The sequence below is a fragment of the Embiotoca jacksoni genome, unplaced genomic scaffold (genome assembly GCF_022577435.1).
Source record: "Embiotoca jacksoni isolate LCO1_2020_lvr unplaced genomic scaffold, fEmbJac1.0.p SCAF_48, whole genome shotgun sequence".
Classification (NCBI taxonomy): Eukaryota; Metazoa; Chordata; class Actinopteri; family Embiotocidae; genus Embiotoca; species Embiotoca jacksoni.
In genome coordinates, this window is record NW_027185401.1 from 687,983 (window position 1) to 704,485 (window position 16,503).

The 16,503-nt window shown below is 43.5% G+C and overlaps 3 protein-coding genes across 3 annotated transcripts; 1 reads left to right on the forward strand and 2 right to left on the reverse strand.

The window, feature by feature from the left end:
- Window positions 1–332: 332 nt before the first annotated feature.
- On the reverse strand, window positions 333–9,416 carry LOC138210865 (tripartite motif-containing protein 16-like). The gene is made up of 2 exons (XM_069170207.1): window positions 8,860–9,416; window positions 333–2,399 (listed from the first exon to the last, which is right to left on the reverse strand). Exons 1-2 carry the CDS (start codon window positions 9,388–9,390, stop codon window positions 1,263–1,265), a joined length of 1,668 nt encoding a protein of 555 aa, XP_069026308.1. The 5' UTR covers window positions 9,391–9,416; the 3' UTR covers window positions 333–1,262.
- Window positions 9,417–10,518: 1,102 nt separating this feature from the next.
- Window positions 10,519–13,562, reverse strand: epdr1 (ependymin related 1). Its single transcript, XM_069170135.1, has 3 exons — window positions 13,227–13,562; window positions 12,424–12,632; window positions 10,519–11,652 (listed from the first exon to the last, which is right to left on the reverse strand). Exons 1-3 carry the CDS (start codon window positions 13,460–13,462, stop codon window positions 11,459–11,461), a joined length of 639 nt encoding a protein of 212 aa, XP_069026236.1. The 5' UTR covers window positions 13,463–13,562; the 3' UTR covers window positions 10,519–11,458.
- Window positions 13,563–13,852: 290 nt separating this feature from the next.
- Window positions 13,853–16,437, forward strand: nol7 (nucleolar protein 7). Its single transcript, XM_069170134.1, has 8 exons — window positions 13,853–14,060; window positions 14,314–14,374; window positions 14,457–14,512; window positions 14,631–14,656; window positions 14,740–14,827; window positions 15,029–15,153; window positions 15,444–15,521; window positions 15,894–16,437. The coding sequence occupies exons 1-8, from the start codon at window positions 13,873–13,875 to the stop codon at window positions 15,965–15,967; spliced, it is 696 nt and encodes a 231-aa protein (XP_069026235.1). The 5' UTR covers window positions 13,853–13,872; the 3' UTR covers window positions 15,968–16,437.
- The last annotated feature ends 66 nt before the right edge of the window (window positions 16,438–16,503 follow it).

Genomic DNA, 16,503 nt, shown 5'->3' on the forward strand with positions numbered 1-16,503 from the left:
CCATCTTCCAGCTGCAGCTCTGATGGAGGGAACAAGGAAACGTGACAGACTGCAGCTGCTGAGTTTGAGAGCAGTTTTTTTTATTCCTCCTCAAACTCGTCGTCTCGGCTGTGATTCATGACTAAGTTGAAGTTTCCCCCACAAACTGAGACGCCCTCTGTTTCTGCTGCTGTAACATGAAACAAAGATTTGAGGATCTTTGTTTTACCTCTGAAAAGTTCACTTATTAGTCTCCAGGGGCAACGAGCGCTGTCAGTGGGCAGAGTGCTCCCTCTGGTGGCCATTCTGGAAACAAGCAGCACCATTTAGTCTAATTCAACTCAGACAAATGGTGGATGAAGTATTCAGAACATTTATTGAAGTAAAAGTACAAATACAGCAAAGAAAACAAAGATACTCCATTACAAGTCAAAGTCCTTAATTAAACAGCTTACTCAGGTAAAAGTACAGAAGCGTTAGCAGCAACATTTAGTGAAAGTATTAAAGTAAAAGTGCTGCTTTGTTCCCTCTGAATAATCTATATTACTATATATGAAGCAGTGAAAGAATTCAGCTCCTTTATTTCAGAAAAAGTTCTGACACCAGACTGAAAATACTAGAAGTCCTGCATTCAAAACCTTGTTGAAGTAAAAGTATCGTCAGCAAAAATACACTGAAAACACAAATAGTAAAAGTACACATGAAGCAGAAAATGTTCCCTGTTGGTGTTTTACTATTATATATCTGATGTTTTTAGATTCATATTGCTGCTGGATTAATGTGAATTTTACCGTCATAGTCACTGAAGGTTTTGCTCATTTCAACTACTTTATATATTGTTGATTTGTAAAGCGTCATATTGAACCAGATCATCACATATTTGGAGCGTTGCTGTCCTGTGAGAACCACGTATCTAAGAAATAAACACCTTTTCAGCTTTGTTAGGTTTTTTAAAATAGTTAATTTAGCAGGAGAATCATCTCAGTCCATAAAAGAACATTTAAATCTCTTTAGTTTAACAGAAAATAATTCAAAATTCAACTTCACCAAATTTAGAGATACGTGGTTTTCACTACAGGAACGGTGTGAAAAGAGCTTAAAAACAATAATAAAACATATTAACATGAAGATAACAACTATCAAGAAGACGTCCAGGTGACGCCCATAATGCTTGATTGACAGCAGATCTTTGTTCAGAGCAGAAACGCCTCAATGATGAAGAGAAAATGAAATGGAAAATGAAAATGCAGGTTTAAACCCACTGAAACCTGAAAGACTTCAGTTTATTTCAGTTTACAAAACTCAGCAGAGTTTCCAACGATGAATAACCTGAACCCTAACCCAACATGGAGCGGCTGAGTGAACGTGGTCTGGACTCTGTGGAGGAGAGTCATGGTCTCAGAGACGCTGTAGAAGGACAGAGTACCTGCACTGTGATCCAGGTACACCCCCACTCTGGAGGGTGGAGGACCTGAGACGGGAGTTTTGATGTTGTTGTACCAAAGACTGTTATTGTAACAATCTAATGACCAAGATTTGTTATTACGTCCAAACACACTTTCCATCACGCTCCCTGTTCTGTTGATATTCTTGTATGCGACTGCTACTTCAACTCTTCCTCTCCTCTCCACCTCAAAGTAACAACGTCCAGTCAGACTCTCTCTACTCAGGACCTGAAAACATCTACTGAATCTGTCTGGATGATCAGAATAAGACTGATTCTGATTCATTACTGTTACTTTTCTGTTCCCATCAGATAATAACATCTTTCTGTATGCTGTGTTTGGATCCAGTGTGATTTCTTGTGAATATCTTAAGAATCCAGCTCTGGTCTTTGGTCCTGGTTGTGACAGTAAAACGTCCACTTCATTCACTGACACTGAGATCTTCTTCCATTCTTCATCCAGAACTTGCTGTAGTTTATCTCTGACCTCTGACACAGCTGCTGTCACATCCTGAAAGTAGGTGAGAGGACGGATATGGATGCTGGATGAGTCTGTAGGCTCACTGAGTGCTGACACTGAGGGGTAGTTGTGCAGGAACTCGTTGTGATCCTCTGTGTGTGAGAGCTGCTCCAGCTCGGCGTCTTTCCTCTTCAGCTCAGCGATCTCCTGCTCCAGCTTCTCCTGAAGCTCTTTGACTCGACTCACTTGGGTTTCCTGCTGGGATCTGACCTCCTGCTTCACATCGCGGCTTCTTTCCTGGAGGAGACTCATCAGCTGGGTGAAGAGCTTCTCGCTGCCCTCCAGTGTTTTCTCAGCAGACTGATTGATGTCCTCCACCTCCTGCTGAAACAGCTTCACATCTTTCTGTCTGTCCTGGATTTTCTGCTGGACGTTTCCTCGACTCCCCTCGAGCTCTCTCTGCCTCTCGGTCCTTTCTGCTGCAGCTGAGACGGTGTCGTGGTCTTTATGTTCATCCTGTGGAATATAGATATGATTAAAGCATATGTGGGCTCATATGATGTACGTTCAAAATATATACTGACTGTAATCATGGTAGAACACATTGCTTATGCAGGAATTTAGCACGTGTACGAAATACGGAGCGTAACTGACCGTTGGGTGTACCTGTTGTAAAACAGGGAAGAGAGAGTTGAAGAGTCCAACTATAGGATAACAACTCTATAAATGGTATAGAAAACCATTGAACTAGTAATGACCCAGACATGAGACGAGTAAATAAGTAAGTGAAAGGAGGAAGTAAGTAGAACAGGCTCAGTATGAGAGGTTATACATTAGCTCTAAGTAAACATGCCCAGGACTGTATAAAAGTGTGTGCTTGATCTGTATGTGGCAGAATCCAACAAAGAGACCTCAGGTTGATGTTGGGCTCTCCAAGATATCTTGTAAACTACGCTTAATAAAAATCAACTAAGACCGGTAAATGCCTAAAGACTGCTTCTATCAACGGACTCGGGGAAAACAAATTGGGGACAACAATTTGAGATACAACAATTTGGGGGCTCGTCCGGGATAGAGGCATATTCGGACCTGATTCAGCGAAGCACAGGCACTCAGAGACCAGGTCGACCGCACGAAAGTAAGCAGAAAACCGAGTTTAAACTGAATTTCTGCGATTGACTACTACTAAAAACGTCTCTGTGAATCTGTGTAAACTGAATCGCTAAAAAGGCAAAATAAAGTTGTGGAGAGCGGAATCTCTCGGGAAGAGAAGCGAGTAAAGTCCAGGTCGTGGCGGACCAAACCAGGGCCTGACGGGGCACTGGTAAAGCTGGGTGAAAGGCCCGGGGGAATTAAGGAAGCCCCCGAAGTAAGTCCTGGTGGTGGCGGACCCCACCAGGGTCTGACGAGGCCCTGGCAAGCGCTGGGTTAGAGGCCCGGGGGGGATTTCAGGAACCCCCCGAATTCTGTGGGTTGGAAGGCCCGGGGAGCGTGAATCTGAACAAGAGAGTTAAAAAGAGTTGTAAAATATAATACTCAGAGAATGGCGACTCTCAAAAATAGAGGGTTGAGATGCCTGGGGAGTGAATCTCTCAGAAATAGAGCTAAATAGAGCAGTAGCGAAGCTCAGAGAGCGAATCTCTTAGAAATAGCGTTAAATAGAGTTGTAGTTATAATACTGGGAGAGCGGTGTCTCTCAAATAAAAGTGAGTAAGTGGAGCACATGCCAGGAAAGGCGTGGGGGAAGGGTAGTAATAGAAAGACAAAGGAAGTACAAAATGGAGGGAGAATTTGAGGGTGAGATGGACCACAGTGGCTGGGGACCCTATGAGTACCAGATGCAGCTGGTGCTGGCAGGAATGGGTACTGCAGCAGGCGATAAAAAGGAAAAGATAAGACAGAAGAAGTTGGAAGACTGTAGTAGAAGATGCGGTAAAAGGAAAAGAGGAAAAAGGGAAATGTGGGTGGCTTCCAAGAACTAAGCAAGTTTTATAGAGACATCCAGTCTCGGCAAGTTCTTGTTCTGTGGGGACAAAGGGTGGTGTTGGTGAAGAAGTGAGCGTGAATTAAAAGATTTGTGGTATCTGGGGCGACCCCTGGAGTGAGACCGGACTGAAGTTATTCAGCCTAGAAGCTTGTCTCACTAGATCCACAAATTGACCCAAAGGAGTCATTCACACTCAATCTCCACGTGTGTGTTGAATTATCACTGTGGGATAGTATTGAATAAACAGGAAAAAAAAAAATTTAAAAAAGGAGATGGCAGGTGAATTTGATCGAGAGTGTGTGGAGTATGGGGGCTGTGACCCAGAAGTGAATATAGGAGAACAATGGGTTCTCATTCGGATGCAGTTGAGTAGTGGATGTGACAAGGGAGTCAGAAAGAGAGGAATGAGAGAATATGATAAGTTAACTGAAGGAAACAGAAGGATTCCCCGCGGACCAGGACATGATGGTGGTGTGGCCATGGCTGAGTAGAGCAGAAAATAAGACCAGACAAGACATAAAGAAATGTAAAGAAGGTGGTCTTAAAGGTGGACAGAAAAAAGGAAGTGGAAAAAGGAAAAGGAAGAGATGCAGGATAGGAGAAGAAGATTGCATAATATGACATTAGCAGGCGGAGCCACACAGCAAGTGTGGGAGAGTAAACGGAAAGAGCAGGTGAAGAAAAGACCAGATGAACAAAATTACTGAGAGAGAAGGATAACATAAACAGAGGCAGGATCTCAGTCAGAAATAAAAAAATTTTTTTGAAGTAAGCAAAAAATAAAATCAGAACACAGTAAAACTAACGCTGAAAGATCGCGCTAAAACAAACAAAAATTTAGAACGGAGACAGACAAATGACTATAATAATCCAGAACGTAATAATATATAAATAAAAGAACGGGAACAATTAATAATAGTGATAGTTAAAAAAACGAAATAATAAAAAAAGATAGCGAAACAATATGGTTAAGAAAGCCAATTAAAAAAAAAAAAAAAGAAACAAACAAATATGGGTTAAAGATTGAAGAAAATACATGAATAAACAAGAATAACTTAAGATAAGTGATAGCATAGAGATAAAAGAGGAAAAAGGAACAGGAGGAGGAGCTGTTAAAGGCTCAGCTTTTAAAACTCCAATTAGATGACGCCAGACGCAAAGCTACTGATAAGTAAAAAGGACACAAACAATGGAGAGATTAAGGGAGAAAATTAGGTAAGAGACATCAAAATCTGCATCACAGCCCCGTGAGAGCCCGAAGGTGGGAAAATCAAACAAACCCACAGTAAAAACGAGAGATATTATAAGATGCAAAGATCACGGACAGATTGAGAGGGTTTGGGTGGTAGCCAGAGAGGGAAGCAGGAGGACTCTACCAGTGCAGAGGAAGATGAAACTCTGCAACAACACAGTCAAGACACCCTGAGAGCAAAGGAGGCAATACAGCAGACCAGCACCATGTCTGCACCGCAAGAAGTGGACAGAGAGAGTGAGGACAGAGACAAACAGTCCTCCTCGGAGCAACCACCAGCAACAGGCATCAAAATAAAAACTAAAAAAGAAAAGACACACTGAAATCATGACAAGAGGCCGTAAAACACCGAGACGGATCCGGTGGGGAAACGTCCTCCCACAAGTACGGGAGGCACGGACAATCTGGGTGTCAGAAACAGTTGGCTGACCTCGACAGACTCCACCGACTCCAACTCCTTTCATACCTGTCAGGTGATCACTGATAGGAGACGCTAACAACAGAATACTACAGAGGATCAAAGGGGGCGGTGATGTGGAAACATGAGTTAAACAATCAAATAGGAAGTCTGATGAACCAGCAATTCAACTTCTGAAACAGAACCTGTCTCAGAAGAATAGTTGATTGATTGGATAAGATAAAGTAAAATAAATCAACTTAAAATAATATGAGATTAGTTAGAGATGAGTTAATAGAAAAGATAGAACAAAGTTAAGAGATCAAAGTTAAGGATAAGATAGATCAAAGAAAATAAGAGAATACTAAGATTTAAGACGTGAAAGTTCAAGTTTAAAGAGGCCCAAAGACAGTGTAGTATAGGAGAGCGGTAGTCACACCAGAAGTAGAAGGGCAGATTAGAATAAGTAGATAAATAATAATAGAACATTAGGACCACAACATAAAATAAATAAAAGAGAAGGTAATGAGCAAAAGACTATGAGGAACCTTACTGCCGCCTTATTCTGGACCACACAGGCTGAAATGGCGTTTATATCACTCAAAAATGCCCTGAGCAATGCCACTGACCTGTCGGTACCAGATTACACGGATCCATTCTATCTGGATGTTTCTGAAACAGCCCAGACAGCAAATGATGTGCTGTTTCAGAAAAAAGGGGGGTGACAGGAAGGTGTTGATGTACGTAAGTGTGACACTAGATGCCACAGAAGCCAGACATCCCCTGCAGGACATGCAGCAGGAGTGTCTAAAATTTTACACGAAACAGCACACATAGTTATGCAACATCAACTGATAGTACTCACCACACACACAGTCGTGGCATATGTGAACTCCACACCATGTCATCACTAAGACAGACCAGGCTGGACAAAACACTGACATCACCACACATCACATACACACATGAAGGCATAAACATGGCAGACAACATGGGAGAAGGAGGGCCGCATGTATGTGAGGAAAGAGTGCAGAAAGATATCAGGGAGAGAGAAAATTTACAGAGTACTCCCTTACAGGAAGCTGAGGAAACATTGTTCACCGACGGCTGTTGTTACAGACATCCAGTGGAAGGACTGAAAGCAGCCCTAGCGGTAGTCAGGAGAACGCAGGCAGGATTTGAAGAAGTGGTGGCAGAACCAGTGGAGGGAAAGGAATCAGCGCAGATTGCAGAATTACAAGCTATGATTAGAGCGCTGGAATGGGCCGAAGGAAAAATTGTAAATATTTACACAGACGCAGCATATGTGGTGGGCGCTATTCACGTAGAGCTGAGGCAATGGATCAGAGCAGGATTCCTGACTGCGGACAAGACACCCATCAGAATGAATTAGACACTGAAAAGTAAAATCAGTAAAGTATGTGCTCAAACCAAGCTGTCCTGGGTGGAGGCTCTGCCAGTAGCATTGATGGCAGTGCACAGCTCTGTGAATTCTACCACAGGGTTCACTCCTTTTGAGCTGTGTACTAGACAGCAGTTTCCGGGTCCAGGCGCAGGAAACCCGGTGACGATCGAAACAAGTTCCTGGATGAAATATAAGCCATACTATGATCAACTAACAGCTTTGGTGTCAGGTTTCTCCACCCAGGTAGCCGAGACAGGCTCCCTGGGGAGCCAGGAACGCCGCACACGGCCGAGTGGGTCCTCCTGAAGGTCCTGAAACGAAAGTGGGACGAGCCACGGTGGACCGGACCGTTCCTGGTGACAGAGAGGACCTCCCATGCAGTGAGGCTCGAAGGAAAAGGAGACACGTGGTATCACTTGACCCAGTGCGCGCCAGCACTGGAACCGCAGCGGACCCTGGAAGAGGCGAGCACCGACGTCGCCACAAACACCTCGAGCCCGGCTGGGCCAGAAGACATCGCATCAAAAGGGGCAGAATAATCCCCTCAACGATTAGATACCGAAACAGTCTACTATCGGTATCCGAAACAAGAAGACAGCCGACTCGAACGAGGGAGGGCTCGTTTGCATCAAGTGTCTGCCACGTCACTAGAAGATCGCAAGTTGAAGATCCACATAAATAAATTTTACGTTTTATTTGGCTATTGATACCTGTGCTGTTAATTGATGCAATAATTCTGTTGACAAATTAAGATGAACAAGAGAACCAGCCTCTGGGGTGACTGGAGATGGCTCATGGCCTTGGGACTCATCTCTGCAGGTGTAGTATGTGTCATATTATGGGAGATAGGGATTTCAGGTGTGCCATTGGGACCAGAGGAGCACCATAACTAGACAAGGGCACTCATCAGACGAAAAAGGGAACAACCACGCCGGGTACAGTTCACCCGAAGAACACAGACAGAGAAAAAGATATCAGGTCGTATGTAATAGTTGTGAATGTCATCTAGCTTAGCATTTTTTGTATTTTTGTGGTTAATAATACCTGTCAAAATGGTGATCTCTTAAAAGAGATCAAAAGGGGGAATTGTGGAATATAGATCTGATTAAAGCATATGTGGGCTCATATGATGTACGTTCAAAATATATACTGACTGTAATCATGGTAGAACACATTGCTTATGCAGGAATTTAGCACGTGTACGAAATACGGAGCGTAACTGATCGTTGGGTGTACCTGTTGTAAAACAGGGAAGAGAGAGTTCAAGAGTCCAACTATAGGATAACAACTCTATAAATGGTATAGAAAACCATTGAACTAGTAATGACCCAGACATAGGGCGGCACGGTGGTGCAGTGGTTAGCATTGTCGCCTCACAGCAAAAAGGTTCCGGGTTCGAATCCGGTCCTGGGCCTTTCTGTGTGGAGTTTGCATGTTCTCCCTGTGCTTGCGTGGGTTCTCTCCGGGTTCTCCGGCTTCCTCCCATCATCCAAAAACATGCACCTCAGGTCAGGTTACCTGGCGCCGCGCTAGTGGCAGCCTGCTGCAGCAGCTCCCCTCTGAGAGCCCCCCTGCTGTAGTGAAGACATTTCCCCTCGGGGATTAATAAAGTGAATAAAATAAAAAATAAATTAAAAAAAAATGAGACTAGTAAATAAGTAAGTGAAAGGAGGAAGTAAGTAGAACAGGCTCAGTACGAGAGGTTATACATTAGCTCTAAGTAAACATGCCCAGGACTGTATAAAAGTGTGTGCTTGATCTGTATGTGGCAGAATCCAACAAAGAGACCTCAGGTTGATGTTGGGCTCTCCAAGATATCTTGTAAACTACGCTTAATAAAAATCAACTAAGACCGGTAAATGCCTAAAGACTGCTTCTATCAACGGACTCGGGGAAAACAAATTGGGGACAACAATTTGAGATACAACAATCCACAGAGCAGAGATAACAGATAATCTGACGATCGGTGCGGCAGAACATCTTCATCACCTCGTCGTGAAGAGAGCAGATGTTCTCCTGGAGCTTCTTGGAGGGGTTCACCAGCTTGTGTTTCTTTAATGGAGCGACATCATAATGAGGCTGAAGGTGTTTCTCACAATAAGAAGCCAGACAGACTAAACAGGACTTGACAGCTTTCAGTTTTCTCCCAGTGCAGACATCACAGGCCACATCTTCAGGTCCAGCATAGCAGTGATCAGCAGGAGCAGCTTGGAGTCCAGTCTTCTTCAGCTCCTCCACTAAAGCTGCCAACATGGTGTTTTTGTCCAGGACAGGCCTCGGTATGAACCTCTTCATGCACTGAGGACAGCTGTAGACTCCCGTCCCGTCCTGTCCGTCCCAGTGGACTTTAATACACTCCATGCAGTAGCTGTGTCCACATGGAAGAGTCACAGGATCCTTCAGTAGATCCAGACAGATGGAACAAGAGAAGGTTTCTCGGTCCAACTGAACTCCTTTCTGCTCCATTTCACCTCTCAGCAGCAGTGACTGTGTGAGTTTCACCTCCTCAAAGATAAAACTGGTTTCAGCTGATTTAAATATCATGTGACTCTGCAGCCAATGAGGACATCAGCTCTTAGACTCCACCCATGTTGGCTCCGCCCATCTTCCAGCTGCAGATCTGATGGAGGGAACAAGGAAACGTGACAGACTGCAGCTGCTGAGTTTGAGAGCAGGAAGGTGTTTGAATTATTCCAGGAAGAGGAGAGAAACACTTTGTATTTAAGCCTCCTTTTCAATCATTTCCTGTTTAAAACACTCGTCACCTCAAGTTTTTAAATTGTAGATTCTTCTTTCACAAAAAGTGGTACGTTTGGAAGTTTTGTTTGTTTTGATTGACAGGCCTGGAGTGCAGTCAGGTTACCAATATTGTAGCTGAACATCCGAAGAAAATTAAAGGTAATCATCCTCGTAAACATCAGCGAACACGTCACAGCTCGTGAACTCGGGGCGTACCGAAACATCGAACATATTTTTAGTTCGGAGTTGTTTGGAGCAGGAAGTGAGGAAGTGACCATATTTGGGCGAGCTGAGGGAGGAGCCAGCGGTGGATCTGACTTGATCTGATTGGAAACCTGACGATACTACGTCCCGCCCACCGATAACTATAACCTGACTGCACCACAGGCCTGTCAATCAAACAGACATGCCCCCCCCCCTGCAAAAAAAAAATGTTTAAGCTTATTTTCTAATTAATGATGGATTATTTTCCTTATTCCAGAAAACGAATACGAAGGAGAGACTTTAGCGAGAAAAATCTAGATAAATAGTAGAGAACTTTTATTGACTAAACTTTTGAGACGAGTTGAATGGGAGTCTGTGGAGCCGGAGGGTTATTTGGAGCCGACCTCTAGTGGCACCCGGTGGTATTGCAGTTTAGGGAACTTCTGCATCGGTCTGTGTCGACACAGTTTTGTTGTGCATCGTTGTCTTTCCACATTTTATGTATTGAACATGAGGTGCGCTGACACGGTGCCTGCAGCTTCAGCCTCATCAAATATTTCTAGCTGGGAGCTTTTCACTGTGAAACCACGTTAGCCGGCACCAACAGATGTCTTGTCGGTACGTGATAAAAACAAAATACGAGGACGGTAATTTTACTAGTTTCCAAGTAGTGGCTTTTATTTTTTACAACAGTCAACAGATCACACACAGTCGAAGCTGTATCACGACACACAGCTGATTGTAACCGGGGAAACCAATTTATTAAGATCTGGGATCATGTTTAGGAATCACAATATTATCCTTCGGTGAGCTAGTTGGTTTTGAAGACTCATTTGACCTGATTTTCCTTTCGTAAAATTAGCAGCAAATCAACAAACATTTCTATAAAACATGAGGTAAGCATTCAAAATCAGTCACTACGAACACTGAGCAGTAGTGTCCTCTGTCCCTCTCCCTCCCCCCCCCCAGACAATAAGTGTCTGAAATCCAGTTTGTGGCTAGTTAAATTTTCAAATTAAAACCTTTCACTCCACCACGTTTCTTCGACAGGTTTAGTCATTTATAGTTTAAGATTTAATGCGTAAAATAACAAAACAAAAAAAGATCGTAAAAATACAATTCATCGCTTAAAAAAAAATTGTAATCCGTTGGTACCATCCATTTGAACCTATTACAAAACAAAGCAGCGTATAATTTGGTATTTTGGGGTAATAATTAAAACATTTCACGACAAAAATTAAAAGATTCAAAAGAAAAGTCATTTTTAACAGAATAACTCCCCCCCCATTCATAAATCATTCATTCAGATTCATCTTGTGACCCCCGTGGAGGGGCCCAACCCATGGGTTGAGAACCACTGCGCCATGTTAGCTCACTGTACTAGTTGAATATCAGTCCCGAGGGTATATTTTACAGCAGTGTGAGTATTTGATGCTTTAGGTACATTTTGCTGATTCTATACTTTTGACTCGAGTACGATTTAATGCCGGATTTTTACTTGTCGCCGAGTATTTTACAAACTTAAGTAATGAAGTACTTCCTCCGCTGCCGCTAAAGCCTCCGTCCAAAAAAGGCGAGACGCGTCGAGGCCTCAGCAGGCCGACTCGGCCATCCTCTCGGGCCGCGCTGATTGACAGGTGCCGGGCGGGGTGAAGACGTCGGGGTCGCTGATGCCCAGCTGCAGGTTGAAGAAGCGGGTGGAGGTGGTGACGCTGCTGTTCTTGGTGTAGGTCTCCTGCACCGGGTAGCAGTCCTTCAGGGTGTAAACGCCCACCCACGTCTCATCTGGCGGGGGAGAGACGAGCAGAAGTTTCAGGCAATGGAGAACCGATTTCATCGCGAAGCAGCCGCGGGAGGAGTTGAATGCAAACTAACACGGACTTAAACCGGGAAAACTCTTGATGCTGCTTGATTTGGGAAAAAGGCACCAACTCAAAGGGTGTAAACCATTTTAAAATACCAAAAACCACAGCAGCAACACTTCCTTACTTTGCACTAATAATAATAATAATAATAAGGCTGATGTAGAAGTGCAATACCACAGAGAGACCACTAGGGGGCTGGCTCCTGCAAATACAAAAAGTCCATTTGGCCACGCCCATACGCAGTTTTTGAGCATGTTCAAGCCCAAAAAGGTGATTCGTTTGTCGGGAACAATTCTTTGAAAAAAACAATAATAAACATTTTCTATCTGTTTTTTTTTAAAATTTATTTATTTTTATAGCGTTTATTGATGAAGGAGATCCGGACTCATCAGTAACAAGAAGCACAAGAAGACTGGAAGCTGCCGTTATATGAAGCATACGTGGGAATATTTGACCACAATTAGCTTAATTAATGCCATTTTCTTTATTTTCTATAGATACTAACGTCGTGGAAGACTTAAAGGGCCATTTCACCAAAAATTGCACGAAATCAAATGTTAAAATACTGTTTTACATTTTTTTTTCTTAATTAGATTTCATTTGCAGTGTTGTTTATAGCTTTCATCCAAGCTTTGTTCTTTCTGTACAAAGTCGGAAGAGTTGCATTAAAAAAACAACAACACAGACTTACGCTGGCGTGCCGGCTTCCTGTCCGACCACTCCTGAGCCTCCAAGTTGTCCCCGGGTCCACCGATGATGTACTGGTCCTCGAAGGTGGAGTTGTCCGGGATGTCGAAGGGATCCCAGGCGTCCGTCAGAGCGATCTTCGAGCACTCCTTGGTCTTCTGGTCAATCTGGAACATCACCATGCTCTGATACAAGAAGATGTACTCAAAAAACCTGAAACAGACGAGAAGCAGGACGTTTTTTTTAGGCCAGAAAACAAAATAAAACAAAATCATATTTATTTATTTTTTTAAATCTCAGTATCACCTCAGGAAGTTTGTAAATGACATAACTCAAGATTAAATTAGGAGTACGTGGCGTGTTGGTTGAACTCGAGGTAAACTAAATGAAATCAGAGTCCATTATCAGGCTGCGGCCTTGTTTACCAGACACACAATCATTTCACAACTCCTGAACTGGAGTAACCGGCAGAGACTCGGTGGCACGCCGCGCCCAGTTAAATAAAAAAATATACATAGGTAAAGTACATAATGTGTATTTATTTTTCTTTTTGGTATTCTATCCAATGAATTTATTTTTTTTTTAATGTAATTAAACATACCTAATGTAGTGTCAATATATTCTGAATGTTTGACAACTATTTCTAATTCAGATCAAATAAATAAAAAAACAACATTATTTATTTATATTACCAAAGGAAAAATAATATCTTAAAAGTTTGAGGGCATTTTTTTTTTTTTTTAAATCTCATGAACTGTTTGTTTACAGCACACAGACTATAAAACGTATCATTTGTTTATTTTTTACCTCTGACACGGGGTGTGTTTCTTGTTCTGCTGCAGGACTCGGATCCTCTGGTTCAGGCCGTCGTAGGAGACGGCTGACCGGCTGTTCCTGCCGGTGCTGTGGTCGTACTGCACCCATCTGCCCTCCCACTGCAGCGGGGCGAGGCAGGGCCCGGCCGTCCGGGAGGCTTCCAACCGCGGCAGGCCGAGGACAGACGCCCCGGCAGCGGCCAGAAAAACGAACAAAAGTCGGTGCATTTCCGTCGGGGAGGGGAAACCTAAACAAAACAGGGTCCCGTTAACCGCCCCTGCTGATGCTCGTGTAACGGGGCTGCACCTGCTGCTGACAGGCCAGTAGAATAAAGTGGAGACGTCGTTCCGATTGTGGCTTTCAAAATAAAAGCGAGGATTAAATGCAACTGAAATAAAGAGGCATTTTCCTCCAGATTAACGCCCTCCGAAATAAAACAATAAAACAGTTCCAGCCGTACCTTAATAGTCTTATAGGAACATATAAAACAGGAAGTCTAGCAAAATTACAGTGTCGATGAGGAAATAACTTATTTTGTTAATCAAACGTTCTTGTTTCTAAGCCCCGCCTCTTACCGGCGCGTTTCGTTTTAAGCGTCTGGCGCATTTTGATGACGTCTCGTCGCCTGGCACCAAACATGGCGAAGAAGCAACGTGGGAAAACGGCGTCGTCGTCGATAAAGACGGCGGGCAGCGAAAAGGCGACAGACGGTTTCAACTTGGTGCTCGAGTCCAGCGACGACGACGCGCCGGAGGAGGTCTCGTTTAAGGACTCGAAGGCCGAGGCCCTGCGGAGCGTGAGGGCCGCGCTGGACACGGCCAGAAGGTAGCGTCACAGCTAGCACGAGCCGACACTCCGTTCAAAAAAGTCGGTATTAAGGAGCTTTATATCGGAACCGAGCGGTATAAATACACCGCAGGTTATAATTCAACACATTTTCTCATTTATTAGGAGGCGCTTTTCACATCGGCTGCTGCAAATGTCACTTTTGTTGGTTTATTTTTTTTAATTTTTAACAGAATCTTCAGCTACCGCCGGTTTGAAGATGTTTTAACGAAACAATCTCCCACGTTTGCAGAGAGAAGGAGCTGCTGAAGGAGAAGAGGAGGAAGCGGCAGGAGTTGTTCCAGGAACAGAAGGTAATAAGGCACTTTCTGTCTTCTGGAGTCATTTGTGAATACGAATTATTACCAACTTTACTTCACTTCTCCTCTTCCGCAGAAAAGAAAACTACTTCCGGCGGACGTGTTGGAGGAAATCGACTCTGCTCCTTCAAAGTAAGACTCGCTTTTTTTTTTTTTTTTTTTTTTACACGTTAAAACATTTTCTCCTGCTCACTGATTGCTTCCACTCGTCTTTTTTTTTTTTTTATAAATATGTATTTTAATTTTACAGAAAGCAGAAAGAGCCTGGAGATGAAGGTAAAGGGAGCTTTCACATCCTTCTTGTCAGACTTTAAACATTCAAAGAGTTCTCTCTTAATTCATCCTTTTTCTTCATCCAGCTGAAGAGGAGGAGGAGGATGAAGAAGAAGAAGAGGAGGAGGAGGGAGAGAAGACAAAAAAGAGGAGGAAACTGGCACGTGCCCGAAAGTATGTACTTACTTTAAATGTCCACTTACTTTTGCAAGAGATGAGTTAGAGCTCAGTATATGGCCAAAAGTATGTGGACGCTTTTGTTTTAGTTCCAGCAGATTTTTTTTTTAATATAATCGATCGGTTTCCCACAAAAAAAATTCAAGCGCCTCCCGTCTTTTAACCGAACTCTCATTGGCATTTATTTATTTTGGTCAGCATGAAGGGAAACTACACTGTGATGACGACGGCGAAGCAGCGAGCGTCGGCGTCCTTCCAGCAGCAGGCGGCCGAGGACTTCGTCCGGTCCAGGCTGTACGGACCAGAAAGCTGCAGGACCACGAGTAAGATAATCAGTCCTTCTGTTGTTGTTGTTGTTTACATAATTTTGTGAGTATCGGTTTGCAAGCTACACTCTGTGGCAGTAGTCTGTAAAGACGGTGATCTGTCTCAATTTGAGTTTTGCTACAGCGACGTTCCCGTCTACGTCCCGCCGAGGCGTCCGCTTCTCCGGGCTTCTTCGCCGCGGACACGACGGCGACATTTCAGGCTTTTCGGCTCAACGTATTTTTTTTAATTAATTTATTATTATTATTTATATTTTTGTACGCTTTGTGTTCTTCTGCTTTTCCAGGTAACGAACTGCTGTCCCTCCAGAACAAGAAGGGGACGAACAAAAGTGCAGCGGTGCAGTTCGTCAAGAAGGACTGGGGTACGTTCAGTGGTGGAGCCGATATTTTTGATGCTCCATTTCCTGATTTTTATTATTATTTTTTTAGGGCCTGAGCACCGAGTGGCACCCTATCGTAATTAATTATTATAATGGTTCTGCGGAAATAAAATGGCGGCTTTAACGTGCTCAGAAAGTCATGAAATTTGGCACCCCCATCAATCGTGGTGACAATTTACATTGTGGGCGTGGCCAAGTATCTTGGCACCATGACCTAAACTCAACAGGAAGTCTGCCATTTTGAATTTAATGGCCATTTTTGGCAATTTTGCCACAAATATTTGTCAGACAGTCTTAAAACTTGGTTTTATTTAATTTTTTAACTCTTGGTCTCTCTGCTGTCTGATCTTCCAGCCTCTAAAGAAAAAGCCAAAGCAGAGAAGATGAAGAAGAGGTGGATGCACAAACGGCAGATTTCTTCCTGCTGACAGGACAAATAGACTGAACTTGGTCTCCTTGACCGGGTGGGGACGGATGGGCAGGCGGGCGGAGAACCACCTCCGTACGTCCCAGAGCAGCACCGACTTCAGCTCGGTCATGGCCGACCGTCACACACAAGATGGAAGACGTCGTTTGAGCTTCCGGTTGTGACTCTATAACGCCGACGCGGCAGCAGCCTGAATCCTTCAGTTCAAGACTCGAGGGAAAGACTTGAGATCGCACCGAAATAAAAGTCGTTTTCTCTGCTGAACAAACCCATAAACGGTGTTTAGCACAACTTGAACATTAAAAAAACAACCTCGTGAGGCTTCAGTTCGAGGTTTCTCCTTTTGTTCACACGTGAAGTGAGTTTCTTTAAGAACAAAAAAAATACAGTCAAGTGTTTAAAGTAGGATTTCTCTCCGTGACATGCTGTTTTTTTCTTTAAGATTTATCAATAAATGCTTTTTGTTCTTGAGTTCCAAGTATTTTTTTTTTTTTTTTTAAACAAAAATTCCTTTGGCCTCAACTTTACAGCTATTAA